This window comes from Gossypium arboreum, chromosome 7 (genome assembly GCF_025698485.1).
Source record: "Gossypium arboreum isolate Shixiya-1 chromosome 7, ASM2569848v2, whole genome shotgun sequence".
NCBI lineage: Eukaryota > Viridiplantae > Streptophyta > Magnoliopsida > Malvales > Malvaceae > Gossypium > Gossypium arboreum.
The window spans coordinates 101594843-101612749 of NC_069076.1; the positions used below are offsets into that span (position 1 = coordinate 101594843).

The 17907-nt window shown below is 32.5% G+C and overlaps 1 protein-coding gene and 1 pseudogene across 1 annotated transcript; both read right to left on the reverse strand.

Moving 5' to 3' along the window:
• Positions 1-318: 318 nt before the first annotated feature.
• On the reverse strand, positions 319-4145 carry LOC108488480 (protein NRT1/ PTR FAMILY 6.2-like). Its single transcript, XM_017792754.2, has 6 exons — positions 3695-4145; positions 3487-3589; positions 2155-2372; positions 1498-2045; positions 1077-1417; positions 319-1000 (listed from the first exon to the last, which is right to left on the reverse strand). The coding sequence occupies exons 1-6, from the start codon at positions 3695-3697 to the stop codon at positions 468-470; spliced, it is 1746 nt and encodes a 581-aa protein (XP_017648243.1). The 5' UTR covers positions 3698-4145; the 3' UTR covers positions 319-467.
• A 12216-nt stretch (positions 4146-16361) lies between these two features.
• LOC108481017 (uncharacterized) lies at positions 16362-16775 on the reverse strand (annotated as a pseudogene).
• Between the last annotated feature and the right edge of the window lie 1132 nt (positions 16776-17907).

A 17907-nucleotide genomic window follows, 5' to 3' on the forward strand; every position in this document is an offset into this window, starting at 1 on the left:
ACTATTGTTGAAAATCGAATAATACAAGAAAAATCTACATTTATTATTTGTGGCTTAAGCCCTGCACAGATCAACTAGTTTCACCACTGTATTATTTCGTTAACAACAATTTGAGTCACGCAATTTTAACATTTGTATTTCATGGAATAGTAAGAAACTGGGCAATATAGACGGTTGTTTTATTTGGCATGAGTCATAAATTGATTTAGAGGTTGATATTGTTTTAAGCTAAGGGTAATCTCATCATGACTTATGATTTTCCAAGAAGAGTACAAAGTGGCGGCATATTGTGGTATAACGGCGTAGGGAAAAGAATCCTTGTGATGAAACTGAAACCTTGATTCTCTATTGATTGTAAAAGACAATAAGAGAAAGGAAACCAAACCCAAACCAGTTATTAATACACAAAAGAAGGCGATGAAACTAAAGTTACAACAACACCAACAAAATGCAATTATAACATGTTTCTAGCACTTATTCTCAGCAGATGAGCCATTGACAATGGTCTCCATCTGTAGGGCTGGTTTTGGGTTCTTTGGTTTATACCACACCGCACAAACAAGATACAGTACGAAGTTTATCACGCCTAGAACTGCTAAAAGTCCATAAAAGCAATCAAGTCTCCCATGGTTTATGTTATCCGCTAGCCATCCTTGCCCATCATTGCTTCCCGTCACTTTTTTCACTACTGATACCAAGAAACTGCTGACGAAGAAACCCAGCGATAGTGTCGTGAGGAAGAGACCAGTGCTCATGGTTTTCATTCCTTTGGGGGATTGAGTGATGAAAAAATCAAGTTGGCCTGTGTAGATGAAGGCCTCACCAGCCCCCACTAGGAAGAACTGTGGGATCAGCATGAAGACGCTTATAGGCAGCGTTGTTGTGGTGGCACCCACGGTTCTCGCCACTGCCAATCGTTTCTTCTCGGCTAGTGCCGCGACCGCCATTCCCAACGTTGATAGGACTAGGCCTATGGCAATTCTCTGTAGGTTGGTAAAACCTGTTGCAGGAAACGGTAATTAGTTTAAGACCATTGAAACAGTTATCATAGCAGATTTTTTGTGTCATATACTTGCCTGGTTTTCCTTTTAATTTCTTCCATAATGGCATAATGAGACGGTCGTATACCGCAAGGGTGATAAGTATAGCTGCTACGAAGAAGACGGTGAGGGAACCGGCAGGAATTAGGAAACCTCCAATTGATCTTTCCATGGTGGAGGCTTGCTCCACTGAGAAAGTGATCATCTGGGCGTAAGTGGTCCAAAATATGATGGTTGTGGCCCACACCGGCAAAAGCCCCACCATCATTTTCACTTCCTCTACCTTTGTGACAGAACAAAGTTTCCATGGATTTGGAGCTGAAACAACATTTCTTTCGAAATCTCCTTCGGCAACAATGGCTGCCCTGTCCAAGAACCTAGTGTAGAGTTATATTAGCACAACAACCAAAGAAATAAATCATTAAGTAATATATTTACTCCCGTGAAATAAACTCACTGGAACTGATCTGTGTGATGAATTCTTTGAGCCTCTGGGGTGTCCTCATATAACAATTCAACACTGTAAGGGAGTTCCATCTTCCTCTTATTTATTGCAGCTACAATAACCTGGAAAATCTGAACTATTGGACTTCCTATACTTTTCTTATATCTGTATCTTTTAGTCCCTGATAAGAATATCAAGATGGCTACAAACATGGAAACAGAGCAGATTCCATAACTCCAGCTTCGACCGACTTCATCTTGTAAGTAGACGAGCACCGTAACCGCCGTCAGGGTTCCGGTACTAATGAAGAAGAAGAACCTGTTGAAAAAATAGGTCATTTGGGCTTTCTCCTTTTCATCTTTGTCATCAAACTGATCAGTTCCAAATCCTGAGACACTAGATTTTAGGCCACCAGTGCCTAGTGCAATTAGATATAAGGCCACGTATAAAATCCCCATCTGAAATCCATTGGCTGGTTTGCATGTATGGGATGCCGACGCATGGCATGGTGGTGGGCGTAGTTGTGGCAGTTTTGTAGCTATTGCTAATGCCCCAGTCCCCTAAAATCACCATTACCATCAAAGTCAAAAAACCTGACATGCTGCAGAAGATTGAAATAACACTTTTGAGTTGTTTTAAGTTAAGAAGGGAGCTGTTTAAAACACCCACCAGTGTCTGTATAGCGGCAAAGATGGCAATCGTCTTGTATCTGCCAAGGAATGAATCAGCAAGGAAGCCTCCAAGCAAACACAAGAGGAAAGATGTCCCCATGAAATCTGTCACAACATTGGCTGAAGTTGAACTTGGCAAATGCAGTACACCAACCAAGTATGTCACAAGGTTAACTGCAATTCCCATTGTTGAAAGCCTCTCACAGATCTCAATCCCTGTGAAATCATTTCAAACTTATTTTTCTTTACTTCTTTATAAATGAAAAAAAAAAAGAGCTCAAAAAAAGAAAAGAACTCGGATACAAAAGAAATCATTTTTATCAGCTTTCTCCTTTGCTGGTGAGGGATACAATGATTTAAAGCTTTATATCAGAAAACCCTAGGATGCCATGTAAAAACTTGATGATTAAGGTTATTAATATTACTTAAAAAGCATGTTTTAATTAAGTAAACAAAAGAATAAGTTAAACCCCTTTTTTTGTTCTGTTTTTGGGTGGATAAGGAATGTTAGAAGAAAAGTGAAGGCTATATAATAATGTTGTAAAAGTGGAGTCATATTAAATACCACAAAGAATGATATTGGAAAGCAGATTTGCTTTGAGGAAATCTCAATAATTTAGAGCTTCTACATGCATGAATGGCCCCAGACAAATATCTTCCTTATCCCATCAAACTCCAAGCAGAAAATGACATGAAATTCATTATCATTTGAAGTAAGTATATATGGATTGTTGTAAAGGGTCCCATGTGGCTTGCCCCCCCCTTGCCTCCCTTTTCCTACACTCCACTCATAATTAAAAGTGAATCGAAGTGATAGAATAAAAAATCAGGTTATGTCAACCAGCAAAACGGTTCGATTCCTAGCATCTACAGCCCTTTTCTCTTATTCCGAGCTATTTATTTTCTTTTAACTTGTAAAAGGGTATCATGTATAACTGCTGAATCTTCTAACTTTCTGTTTAATGATTTATAATTATCTTATGAAGACATGAAAGCCCCATCAGACCATTATCTTGCATGAACTAACTGCTTGTTGCTCTGATGGAATATCACCTTCTTTTATATATTTTTTTTACCAAAGCTATTGTCTTTTAACAGAAATTTATACTTTGTCCTAGATATGATAATAAATGTTGTCACATGGAGTGCTAAATGGTTGTCCTTCAAAAAAACAAAAAAAACATGATTGATTTTAGAAGTTATGGGGAAACAACTCTGGATCTAGTCAATACTTGTTAGTTCATCTTAATTTCTTCTGCATGATTGAAAGTTTACAAAAATGATCAATAATCCAAACCAATATAAAATGAAGTTGATGCAACCAACATACCTAGAACGAGTGCAGCCGGAACCCAACCTCCGGTTTTCGACCTGTCAGCAGGGAAACCCTTGTAGTCCACCGCATCCGCCACCGTCCAACTCATCTTCCCTTCCTGGAAAATCCATGAACAAAAACATTTCAGAAGCTTTGGTTATGTTAATATAGCCATTGATACAATACTATATTTCATAGTGTCATGGAAACTCAGAAAACTGACCATGTTCTACTATTCAACAAGTGAGATTTAGCTGAAAAAGAGAAAGACAGAAGAGAAGTAAGGTGTAAGAATGCCTTTAAACTTCTATGCTAACTTTAACTCACAACTTTGATGTGTTTGGAAACTAGGTTCCCCTTTTATAGGCAACAAGTGATAACAAATAAATGAATAAAATGTTGAAGTTAAAGGGAGTCTCCACTAAGTAATTGAGACAGATCATTGTTCATGTTTCTTGAAATAATTGAAGGTAGGGCGTTAGGTTTATCAAGTTAATAGTGGAAGGCTCTACCACTGATTACAACCATTGTTTTTTTTATTTTAGAAAAAAATATATATGGAATTTTAAAGGTGATGGTGATTGAGGATGGTTGAGAAGAAAATTGGAATCTGGAACACGCAAAACCAATATATGTTCTTCAATCTCTATGGTAGGATAGATTAGCTTTGAATTTTTGTGAAAATAGTGAACCACATTGGCAGCTTTGTTAGTGCCTTTGATGCCCCACAAACCAAAAAAGGCTCCCTTGACCCTTAACCTTTTGTTACTGCATGAAAACCAGAAGTGAGTTTCAAGAGAATTATGAACCCTTCTTTTTGACATGAAAACAATAATGTTACAACAGAACCAAAAGAAAGCAAACGTTTCCCTTAAATGCAGCCGAAAGAGAATGGGGTTGTAAAGTGCTTCACCTTGAAACACAGTGTGATCTTTTTCTTTTTTCTTTTTTTGACATGATAAGAATGTTTCTATGATGCATGAGTAATTTAACCTTTTTTCATTTCACAGCAACCTGATAGTGCTTTAAGCTTTTTAACTGTCAATTTCGATGAAGGAAAATGGTGCAGCCGACTTTCTTTGCTGTGAGAAACAAGATCACAGATGTATCAATCAACAAAAGTTTCCATGGCAAGACCACATTTATAATCATCTTAATTAAAGTTGATAATATACAGAAATTAACCAAAGAAACTGTATTGCACTGCTTGCGATTGTAGTACCTTATGATTTAACTGCTACATATAGCAGCAATTCAAACAAAGAGAATTAAGCAATCTGTCAGGAGAAAAACTAATGATTTTTCCTGAAATCACAAGCAACTAAATTGATACACTCAACCAACTCCAATCTATCATCTTATCATTAAGGTACTCGAAAAAATTAATACAAGTTCCTACTCCTTTATACAACTCAAAACTTTGATAATAAGTTGATTCATTGCATATAATCTCCATAAATCTGTGATGGGATCATATAGATTAATCCCCTTTGCTGCTGCAAGGAGCTCTTTGTATGGTTTTACATGCACAGATACCTTGACCTACAAGTCAATTAAATAGGGTTTGAAAAGTTTTGAGAAATACCCTTTTTACTTTTTTCATTATAGGGCTTGTTAAAAGTTGAACCTAACAAGCTAAGATTTAGATACCTTTCAATCAACATGAAGGTATGCTATCAGTCCTACCACTATATGAAGACATTATTGTGGAATCAAATACATTGAGGGGAAATGCTCAAAATCTATGTTGACAATAATAACGACTGTTGAGTAGGGTCAATGAGAGTTGACAAAGAACTCATCTCTACCCCCTCACACAGGCATAAAAATCACAAATGCTTTGCACCCAGGTGCTTTGCACGTGCCCTCAAGGTCTCACGTGCGATTGAATTATGTAGATGTAGCAGCACACGTACCAACAGACACCACTCGAGAACCGATCAAACCCACCGTCCATTGCCATCACATGGTTCATGAAAAAAGAGACTTTCCACTTGAAAAAAAAAATCATTTAAGGCCAAATGAGACCCATAACTAGACAATACTCTCCCATGGGACCCTTTTTTATTTCTCATTCTCTCCTTCCCTTTTCTTCCACTATCAGTTCAAGGATTTATTTAATCTCATTTGACTTGTTATCAGGCATATGCCACAGCATCCACAACCACCCCCATTTTGTATATGATCTGCCTGGCTTCTTCCCATGGCCCTACGGCCAACTCTTTCATCTTTTTGGCCACTTGTCTCTCTATAGAAATGATCCAAGTGTAAAGGAAAGATATCATGGAATGACTTGCTTCAACTGTTGTTCCAATTTATTGGCATTACCATTAAGCTTGTTCCACCAAGCCATTGGAGCAATCCATAGTTCCCCGCAATTATGCTGAAGCATTGGCACTTTGTTCAACCCTGACTTCAAATAATAATATTCTCCGACCAGTGCCATAACAAGAAAAGCATTTAAATATTGTCTAGAGGGGGTTAACCAGTTAATGTAATCAAGGGTGTCTCTTTGATAAATTCAACCAAATGAATGATTCTACCAAAGGATGTTCAATATGTGTATGGATGCATTGATGGTAGTTTCAATCAAAGTTGCTTTTCTTTCTCCTTCTTCTCTCTCTCTGAGATATACCTAAGCCTCGTGTTACATTTTAACTTAACCTTCAATCACATGAGATATATAGTTTAGTGGAGGTTGTTATGGCTTGCATAGGCTCATAGTGGTTGTCTTCTTTTTATTTTAATTATTATTTGTTAATATTCATTTTTTGTGTTGTATAAATATACAGCACTAATTTGTGTCGATGTTGATCTTGTTGTGAGCTAACCAGAGCCACAACTTCTCTATCCAAAGACAAACATTCTGTAATCAAAAGCTTGTCTTCAAATATTCGTCACAAATTTGAAACAATGATATTAACATTAATATGATTTGACAATATCAGGTGATGTTCATGTGTTTATTTTTTTATGATTAGCTGATTACCGACATTGTTTCAATCTATAATTCCAATAAAGTATGATAAACCAGCAAGATTTTCCTGGAGAAACTACTTGGTTTTTTTTTTTTAATTTATAAAAACCATATCCCAGATCCCAAATGAAATAACCTTCGCATGCCTTTTGGTCTACATGTGTAAAGCAGTGCTTAATTTAATAAACAAGAATATCAGAACCTCTTTAATGCTGATTAGAAGCTTCCTGTAGCTAATTAAGATAACAGATTTTTTTCCCCATGCACTGCTTTGGATAAGATTTATTAATGAGATTTGCTCCTTAAAGTTTGTGGCATTCCACCATAATAATAATAATAATAATAATAATAATAATAATAATAATAACATATTTGGTTAAAATTGCTCTTTTTATCATCAAACTTTTAAAAGTTACTACGTCACCAATGTTATCAATTTACTTGTTTTGGTTACTCAACCGTTAACTCTCGTTAAAAGTATAATGGCAATCAATGTAGTACCTTAATTCCATTATTTTGTACAAAATTTTAGGTCAACCTATATAACTAATCCCTCTAAATTTTCCTTTCAGCAAATTTAATTCTTTTTCTTTTATTTTATTTGGCTTAAATACACATTTGGCTCTTGAGTTTGACACATTCTCTCAGTTATACTTATAGTTTAGAAAATTCTAAAACTATATTAAAATTTTAAAAAGTATAAAATCCCAAATTAATATAAAAATCTAGAAATTAAAAAAAAAATCATGTTTTAACAAATTGAGAATTTGCCCAAATTTATTTCATGAATCTATAAATCTTAATCTTGTTCAAGCTAGGGTGTTGGAAGTTTTAATGTATTTCAAAGAATATCACAATTCCACATCCTTTAAATAATCTACTTGAAATGTTTATATAGCTTTATTTTACATTGTGCCGAAACATGAGGATGGGCACACGCCTAGAAGCTCGATTCAATTTAAACAAGTAGAATCCCTCCTCCCCTTGTGTGTGATACTAGGTCGAAGATTGGTTTTGTTTTTACATTTTATTTTTATTATTATATTTTAAAATTTTTTGTTTTAGTGAAATCAGGTTATCTGAAAATCCCTTAATTTTCTCATATGAAATATCAAAATCAAATTTTCTAAATCTTATTTAACAGATTTTGCCAAATTACTGACTTCAATGTTTTTTCCTCCTGTGTCTCAATCTTCTTCTTCCCCTTTTACCTAAGTATTTAATTGATAAGTTCTTCCTATTTTGTTTTACTTTAGTTAACACAAGTGTTTGTTGAATCTTTAAAGATATACGAATTCACAAACTATCCTTAAGGACAGTACCTGCTAGCACTACCGCTACTTCCATGATGCCCATTGTTCCATATACGATACATTTTCTCATCTCTAAGATCAAAGTGTTTTATGGTAACAATTTCAAGAGTCATATCAGTAACACATTTTTCTTCGTTCTCAACATGTAAGGGGTAGTTTTTTCCAACCATCATCTGACGCTATTGATATACTTGCTGCTCGAGATTTTCATGCATCACTAATAAGTATAAAAAAAAAAGTGTGAGATCTAATATTTTCGAATGGCTACAACTGATTTAATTTGAAAACAAATTGAACGCATGAATCAATTATTGAAATTCTCAATTAATAATGATATGAATTTACTCTAGACTTAATTGATATAAATTTTATCTTTAATACGGATTAGTCCAAACCTCAAGTTAAAAAAAGACTAAAGTTTTAATAATAAGATTTTAGATTGTAGCTGTGATGAGAATTTTTGTTTACCATGTTTATTGAATATGTAATTTTAATTTATTTTGTATATATATATATATATATATATAAGTTGAGTTTATTTTAAACATGATAAATGATGTATATATAATGGTCAAAATCCACATAAAATTTTGAGAAAAGAAGAAGAAAAAAGGAGATTATTTTGCATGGTAAATTCATAGTATTGGGAAAATCAGTTAAGAAAACAATTATTATTGGTCTAGTAGAAGTTTGAAATTTTTCTCAAAATCAATCTATTTTGTGATATTTATAGTAATAAATTATAAATTGAAATTATATCTATACTTTGTGCAATGTGGACTCAAGTTGATATTGGCTTTCAACCAAACGACCTTCTCTGTTATTCTTGTACCACGACTAGCATCGAGTATAGAGGCGAGTCCAGGGGGCTAGCAGGGGCCTCCGCCCCCTAAAATGGAAAATTGTTGTTTTGGCCCTTTAGAAAATTTTAAATTAGTAAAGGTAAAATTACACTTTGGCCTCCTAAAATTATGATAATTTAATTTAATCATTTAAAAATTATAAGATATAGATTATTAAAAATTAAAATTTCATTTCGGCCCACCTAAAAAAATTTTCTGGCTTCACCCCTTGTCGAGTATGAGGTCGAGCAACACGAACCAAATCATAAAAAGGAAAAGATTTACTTACTTTCAGTAGAAAAGTAATTAACCCAAATAAGAAAATATATTTCATCGTAACGCCCCAAATTTCTATAGTTTCGGCTTTTGTGATGGCTGGGCATAAAAGTATCTGAACTCTTGTTTTGTGATATTTTGACTTAAAAGATTTGTTGGTTTAGGTGGTTATGTGCTCTGGGGTGTGTTTGGGGGAGAGGAGTTCCCAAGTTCAAGCTTTAACTTGGGCTAAATTTTGGTTTTTATTTGAATAAAGCATGACTTTAGGTCAGTGGGCTTTTAAGGAATTGTTGGTAAGATTTAACAGAATGGGCTTGCTGTTCTAATGGTTAAAAGGAGTGTTAGGCTGCTCAAGGTCCTGAGTTTGAATCCTTGCAATGGCTTTGGAATTATTTTGCTGCAAGTTTTGGCTAAGAGTTGGGTTTTATCAGAATTCCGAGTTGGGGGTTTTAGGGAAGATTAGGGCTTATTTCCTTCTTTTAACAAAAGCTTTTCTCGGTCGTCTTCTCTTTTTTTTTCCCTAAATTCCCCTTGCTGCCGAAAATTCTCTTCTCTTTTTCCCCCTCTCTTTCGTTTTTCTTCTTTTTCGATAGGTTTGGGCGTATTGCTAGCGGTTCTTTCGATTCGGTAAGTATCGCTTTATTAAGTTGCGTGATTTTCTTTGGAGATCGTTTAAGAGGGTTTTGTTTGCTGCTTAGGGGGTATTCAAGGTTCTATGGGTCATTAATCGGGGTTCTAAACAGCGAGGAATCACCATATTCATTGAAGGTAAGTAGATCTCTCTTTCGGGATTTGGCAGTTCTTAAAGAAGCTGATTTCAGTGATTGATATTGGGCTCGGTTTTGTCAATTTTAGGCTTTGGAGGAGTGCTCGTGGTTGGATTAGCAGTGAAAACGAACCAGGTGTGTACCCCAATTACGTAAAAAATGAGTTTCGGTGAAAGCTGAAAAGTGGCCTGTCGACGCCACACAGGCGTGTGGTCTGCCCGTGTGGTAGCCTGCGTCGCGAGACATGGGCATGTCACTAACGAGCTAGGCCGTGCGCGTGCCACACGGGCACGACGGACACGGGCGTGTGAGGCTGGCGAGGCTGTGTGCGAGGCACGGGCTCGACTATTTGGGCCGTGTGGTCTACACAGGCGTGTGGGTCACAAGGGTGAACCACACGGGCGTGTGGAAGTTTGGGCCAGGCCGTGTGATCCACACGGGCAAGGCCAACCTGGGCTGTGTGAGCCACACGGGCAGGGCACACGAGCGTGTGAGCCCAATTTGTTTGAAATGTTCTGTAAGGTTGCACGGGTCGCCTAAGTCGACTGTGACCTGACTGTAGGGGCGGTAAACATTACTTAGACCCTATACTCTGTTTCACTACTACATTGTACGCGGAAGTATGATAACACCAGCATGTATATCTGTCTAATTTCGTATATCTGTTCTAACATGATGTATGATCTGATATCTATATATAAGCATGCCATAATATTTGTGTTACATTGCATTGGGTTGGGATTGTTGTGAAGAGAAGGAAGTCTAAGAGGCGGTTAGCCTGTTATCTGGTAGTCATGCTGCGTATATTTGTTATGTACCGTTTTTACGGTACCAGTTGGTGTGTAGGGTTGGATGGGTTTATTATATCCTCATACTTGAAGTGTAGGGTTGGGTGGGTCGATTTTATCCTCACATGGTGTGATAAGTTGGACAGAGATGGTGTGCAGGGAATGATATTTCTGATATTTGATCTGTTATGAATGCGATATCTGTATGACTAAGGCTGAATAATTGTATTCTGTTATCTGTTTGTATGCATGCTGTTTGTGGGGATGTACACACTGAATTTGCGAAAACTCACCCCTTTGTCTATTTTATTGTCAAGTAATCCTCAGCAATAGATGGATTGGTGTGACGGAGGGCTCGATGGTGACCACTAGTAGACATTTACGGATTTTTTAGTAACACTTTATTTTGTCTGCTTTATTTAAATATTTATTTTGGGATTAATATGTATTTGGACTCGAACTATTCTTGGGCTTGTTTTGAGATTTTAAATTGTTAAATTATTGATTTATGAATTAATGATGTTTTAGCTTCTGCGTTAATGATATTTTTTCACTTAATATTTGGAATACAGATTTCACGACTTAAGTAAAGATAACAAATTAGACGATTTTTAACTTGCCAAGGTTTTTCTAAAAAGCACTCACATGTGACGCCTCTAGATTCGGCGTATTACATTCATAATTTGACACAAATAAATAATTAACCTAACGCAAGTGAGGGAATCATACTAATGAAAATAAATGTATATTTTCATTTCTTTAAAAGTATATAAAGGAATTAAAATCGAAATTTTATTTTAAAAATAATTTTATCTTTTATATAAAACGTAAAAGAAAAAATACTTTATCCATGATAAAGTTTGTGCATTTCATTTTATTATTATACAATTTTTTATTTCAATAATATTTTAAATATGAGCTAAGACAGCAAAACTATTTTGTGATATATGAGTCAAAACCTTCTATCTATATGAATGATGGCAATGAGGGCTGGTGTCGAGTGATTGGTTTCTCAAAGCTGTAATAATTGAATCCTGTCACAAATTTCTATTTTGTATACTGTCATCTAATGCTTATAAACTATTTCTTTTTTTGGATAATTATTATTTTTCTCTATCATTTTATTCATAATTGCACAATAAGAAAATTCAAAATCCTGTTTGGGTATTGGTCCTAAAATTACCAGAAAAGGGAAAGTCTTTAAAACAAACTTCCTAGGGACACCAGGATTAGATAGACAAGTTTAAAAGTCAAATTTAGAAGATAATTATATTTTTACTATAAAAGTGTGCAATTTTTGTTTTGTATATTTAATTTTAAACCAAGCATGTAAATGTAATAAGATTTAACATTAAAGGATTAAGTTTTAATTTAATTGGTAATAATTAGAAAAACATGGGTTTAAGCATAAATGTTTGGGAAAGTTTCATGTAGTAACAAACATTATATTAAAAAATGTTAAATTCTTTTTATTTAATGAAATAAAATTTTCAATATTTAATATTTTAAATATGTTTGGTTATCATATTTATTTTGAGAAATTATATGGTACATTACTAGTAAATTTTTAGACTCCATCATTAGGGTTAGGGGTTGACAAGTGTATGGTAAAATATTAAAAATAAATATTTTAAAAGAGAGACACATGTCAAGTTTTTAATATTACTTATGAATAAAAAAAATACACTCTCAAATACTAACCCATTTATTTTTTATTTGAAATAAAATTTTAACCAAAAATCTATTGAACAAATAAATAGGTAGATGGTTGCTTATCACTTAACATTGAAATTGCTAAGTTGATTTTATTTTTATAAAATTATATTTAAAATAAATAATCTCTATTTAGAAAAAGACATTCAAATTACTATATTTTATTTTATTCAAAATTATACAAAAATAATATACTAATAAAATTAAAATTAAAAAATAAATATATTTAGAACATCAAGATTGATTTTCAAGCAACAAAATTATATTAAGTACTTAATTAGTAATTCAATACTTAATAAAAGTAATACTAAAAATTTAACATTTAATTTTTTAAAAAAATACCAAACCACATGTAAGTTTAATGTCCTCCCAATCCATAGCTTTTATCTATTTTGAATAGAGTCCAACGCTAGTACATTTTCGGTTAAATTAATTAAATATGTCGAACAAAGAACAAGTTATTTAATAAAATAAGTTGATTTTTTAAAATTTAAAAAAATATGTCCTTTTTTTATAGGATGCGTGAAAACGCGTCCAACTGTTTATTAATTTATTTGGTCAGATAGTTAAATGTTAGTAGTTTTGTGGTTATTAGTTTATTTGGTCATATAGTTAAATGTTAGTAGTTTTGTCCTTATGTCTTAAGTTTAATTCACCTCCTACTCACGTTTGTATTTTTTATTTCATGTTATTTTAATCTTTTATTATTTTTAATTAATTTTTAGTATATCAGTTCTTTTGGTTAAAAATTAAATAATAATTTTATTTTGAGTCCTAGATTCAATTCCTCTTCTAAACACATTTGTAATTTTTATTTTTATTTCAAGCTTTTTTATTTTTAATTAATAACTCTTTTATTCGTAAAATCAAATAATAAATATGTAATTATAGGGATTTTTACTATAATAATACCAAAAAAAACTAAAATAGGATGTCTTGAAAATTATATACGAAAATAGGCTATTCCAAGTGGTGGAGGGTGGTGCATAGGCGGCACCACCCTCAAATTTTTGCCATTTTCTGACATTTTGCAGGTAAAAAAAAAAACTATAGGTCGGAAAAAAATAATAAAATATAGGTTGAGTGTACCCCATAAGCAGCACCGGTGCTGCTGCCATGGAAGAAGAAGAAGAAGAAGAAGAAGAAGAAGAGGGCGGCGGGAAAGGAACGAAAGAAAGAAAAAAAGAAAGAAGAGAGAGGGAAGGAAAGAGAAAAATAAGGAAAAAAATTAAATGAAAGGAAAGTTTAGAGTTTAGGAAAGAATAATTTAACCTGCTTTAATTGCTGTAATTATTATTTCTTTTTCTTTTCTGTTTTTACAAGAATAATTAAAGTGTTAAAAATATAATTTTTTGTTATAAAATTTAATTTAATTTAATTATTATTGTTGATTTAATTGGAATTTAATTGGAATTTATTTTTAAATTTATTTTATAGTGTATTATTTAGTTAAAAGAGTTATTAAGGTATATTTGCATTTATTTTATATTTTTATTGATTTATAATTTATTTTTAAAATAACAATACATACAATTGTACATATAATATTTCTATTGAATAAACTAAGAGAAAATAAAATAAATATTACAATTTTGTAAACTTAAATATTTACCGATAATAATATTTCTATATTATTTGTATATGTAAATATTATAGTTTATAAATTTATAATATTTCTATAATAATATTTCTTTATTGTTTGTATATACAAATTAAATTTTATAAAAAAGTTACCTTTTAAAAACTTTAATTATTTTTCCCTATTCCCTAAACTTTCCTTTCATTTAATTCTTTTTCCTTATTTTTCTCTTTCCTTGCCTCTCTCTTTTTTTCTTTCTTTCTTTCCTTTCTCGCCTCCCTCTTCTTCTTTTTCTCTTTTTCTTCCATGGCAGCAGCATCGGCACGCCTATGGGGTACCCTTAACCAGTGCCGCTTATGGGGTACCCTCAACCAGTGCCGCTTATGGGGTACCCTCAACCTATATTTTTTTTTTTCTGACCTATAGTTTTTTTTTTACATGAAGAAGGTCAAAAATGGCAGAAATTTGAGGGTGGTGCCGCCTATCCACCACCCTCCACCACTTGGAATAGCCTATTTTCGTATATAATTTTCAAGGCATCCTATTTTGGTTTTTTTTTAGTATGATTATAGTAAAAATCCCGTAATTATATAATAATAAGATATATTTTACATATATAGTTATGTTAAAAATATTTGAAATTAATAACTCATTTATATATAATATAAATATCAACTAATTTTTTATATATAATATTTATATGTCAAATATTTTTTCCACGTATATTGTGGGTATGATAATTTCTAATATTATAAAGTGAAATTATTATTTTTATATGTAAATTACGTCAAATATCATTGTTTTTCATCTACATTGTGAGTATGATATTTCAAATATTTTAGATACACATACAAAAATATATAATACTAAAATTTACTACACTCATGATATGGATTGAAAAATAAGTATTACATATATAAAATTATATATACTAAAATAATTATATTTTTAATAATTATTTGATTTTATAAATAGAAGATTTATTAATTAAAAATAAAATTTGAAAAAATATATTTATTAATTAAAAATAAAAACTTGAAACAATATGAAATAAAAATTACAAATGTATTTGAAAGAAGAATTAAACTTAAGACTCAAAGTTGAAATTATTATTATTTAACTATTAAACTAATAGAGTTCATATGTTAAAAATATTAATTAAAAATAAAAAACTTAAAATAGCATGAAATTAAAAATAAAAATGTGAGTGGAAGAGAATCGAACTTTAGACTAAAGGATAAAATCACTAATATTTAATCATTTAATCAAACAAACTAATTATATTAAAAATTCAAAAATACAACTTAAGAGGAAAACGCATCACCCAACTAGATGCACTTTTACACTATGTTTTAAAAAACGATATATTTCCTTAAATTAAAAAATTGGACATATAATTTTTTCTGACATATTTAATTTATTTAGCCAAATATGATTTAATATTTTTTTTCTGAAATTTATGTCTTTTTATATGTTAAATCCTACTTAAAATCGTTCTTTTTTAGATTAGCCCTTCTCTCGCAAAGCTATACAGATAGAAATTACTTAGGAATTAATGTGAAAGTGGATTAGCTGTCAAATAAATAAATAAGTTTCGTTTGTTGTTGTTGCTGTCACAGTGTCACTTCCTTATTTTGTTTTCGCTTGAATGTGCGTTTCAAAATGGCTGAGAGCTTATCTCCATCCGAAACACCCAAGAAAAGAAAAAAAGTTGAAGCTTATCCCAATTGGTGATGGTCACCAAAATTGTAAATCTTGAAGACGGTCAAACATTAGTGATTGTCTACCATGAATTTAATGCCTTTTGTTTCTTTTAGCATGTAGCACATGAATTTAAAGGCTTGTTGATAGACCATGTTAAAAGTATGATATTGACATGGAATGTTCTTTACCAAAAGAATATAATAAATGAATCTAGCATTTCATGAATTGATCAAGAATGCTCAACTAATATTTATATTATAGGATTGAATTTGTTTCTATTAGTAATGTGTGACTTATACCTATATATAATAAACATATTAAATAAAATACAAAATTGCTATTATAATTAGATTAAATTTGGATAACTTTAATATAACCTATTAGTAAAATATATGTTTTGATCACTTAACTTCAAAAGATTATAAAATGTTATAAAATAGTCATTGAATTATTCAAAAGTTTTCATTTAAACAATAAACTATCTGAAAGTTCTCATTTAAGTCATTGAGTTGTTAAGTTTTTTTTTTTTTAAAGTCTAGTTAGTGAGCTTCAAGCAACGATTCAACAATTAGTACGGTAAATTAGTAGTCATTAATAAGTAAAAGAATATACCTTAAATTCAAGTCGATCTGATGATTAATGTTAGATATCGGATAAGAAAGCTGTTTGGATTTTAATTCGTAGACTCGTGATGTTCAAAGTTATTTCATGAAAAAAAATTGAACTATTAAAGAGAAGGGAAACAAAAAAGCTTTTGATTGGTGCAAACGGTGAAAATAAAAAAGACCATACAACAATGATTTTAACAACCTAATGACTTAAATAGAATTTCACCGATTTACATCAATATTTGCTAAGAAAGCAAATTAAGCTTAGGTTTCCTTTGATCATAGGCATTTTATCAACTAAAAAGTAAAAACAAACAAATTATCTAAGCTCTCTCTCCTCTAATCCTCCTAGCAAGTTGAATATCCTTAGGCATGATTATAACCCTTTTAGCATGAATAGTGCAGAGATTAATATCCTCGAAAAGCCCAACGAGATAAGCCTTAGGAACTTCTTGAAGAGCAATGACAACACTACTTTTGAACCTTAAATCGATTTTGAAATTTTGAGTGATTTCCCTCACCAACCTCTGGAACAAGAGCTTCCTTATCCGGAGTTCAATGCTTTTCTAGTACTTCTTGATTTCTCTAAGAGCCATAGTTCCAGGCTTGGATCGGTGAGGCTTCTTCACTCCTCCGGTTGCCGGAGCTAATTTACAAGTTACCTTTGTGGGTAGCTACTTATGAGAAGCCTTGCCACCAATTGATTTCCTAGCTGTTTGCTTGGTACGAGCCATTGGAAGAACACTTTGAGTGGCAATGAAGAGCATTTGGTTTGTGAGAAAGTGAGGAAAATTTATAGAGTAAGCTTTGATTGGGTAAATTAAAGTGAATTAGAAGTGGATATATAAAGGGAACTTGGGAGAAGTAAGAAGAAGTGAAAATTTGTGCTTCTTAAGAAATATTTTAAATGGGTGAATTTAAACGACTAATAAGATTGGCTATTGATGACTTGACATGATCCTTTACCATTGCAACATATTTGAAAAAATGGTACGCCATCTCATGTAAAGTAGACAATTTGTACGAGGGGTTATTAATGATGTGGTACTTCAAATTTTGGTTTGTGGTGCTAGCCATAAAGGCTTGAATGGCCAAATTATCATAAATCCCTTTTGCGACAATAGTTGTTGCATTAAATCTTCTTATAAAGTTACTAAGTGACTCGTTTTGTCTTTGACGGGTGGACATAAGGTAGACAAGAGATTGCTGAAAAGTTTTGTTAGCAAAAAATCTACTAATGAATAACCTGACCAATTAATCAAAAGGACTAGATGAAACCTTGAGGCAATGACAGGTACCACTGTCGGGTAATGTGTGAGAGAGTCATGGAGAAAGCCCTGCATTTAACAGCATCAAAGGCACCGATGATGCTCATGTGGTTGTTATAATAGGCTAGGATTTCCTCTAAGTTGCCTATGCCATTGTAGGAGAGCTTCGAAAAATTGAATGAGGTAGAGAGATTGTAGGTTAACATTTCTGAGGACAAAGGGCTCGATAGAGTAACTTCAAGAAGTCTCTTTAGCTTTAGACACACAACCTCTTGCAACAATTCTAACTTGTTGGTCGCAATCTGCTCCTCTATGAAAGAAAGATTGTTTAGAGCGTCTCGAGCCTGAGGATTGGCTGGGTGAATTTCTTTAGCAATCATATCATTATGATGGATTTTGTTTTTATTTCTGCGGAAGGTGGATTAAGTAGAATTTTCTAGGTGGTTGCAAGGCAGTGGACCATTTCTTCTGGCAGCATCTCTAACTACGTGAGGTCGGTAATTATCTACTTATTATTGGCATTCGTATGGTTAAGGAGATGATGACGCTCCTACTGCTCTTGGACTTAGTGCTGTTACTCAATGAGTTGTTCTTCCATGCG

What these genes read in the sequence shown, in the direction of transcription:
- LOC108488480 (XM_017792754.2), bottom strand. An exon ending in TCCGGCTGCACTCGTTCTAG is followed by an intron (nt 2,373 to 3,486) that starts GTATGTTGGTTG and finishes ATGATTTCACAG; the next exon opens with GGATTGAGATCTGTGAGAGG. An exon ending in GAAATTAAAAGGAAAACCAG is followed by an intron (nt 1,001 to 1,076) that starts GCAAGTATATGA and finishes TTCCTGCAACAG; the next exon opens with GTTTTACCAACCTACAGAGA.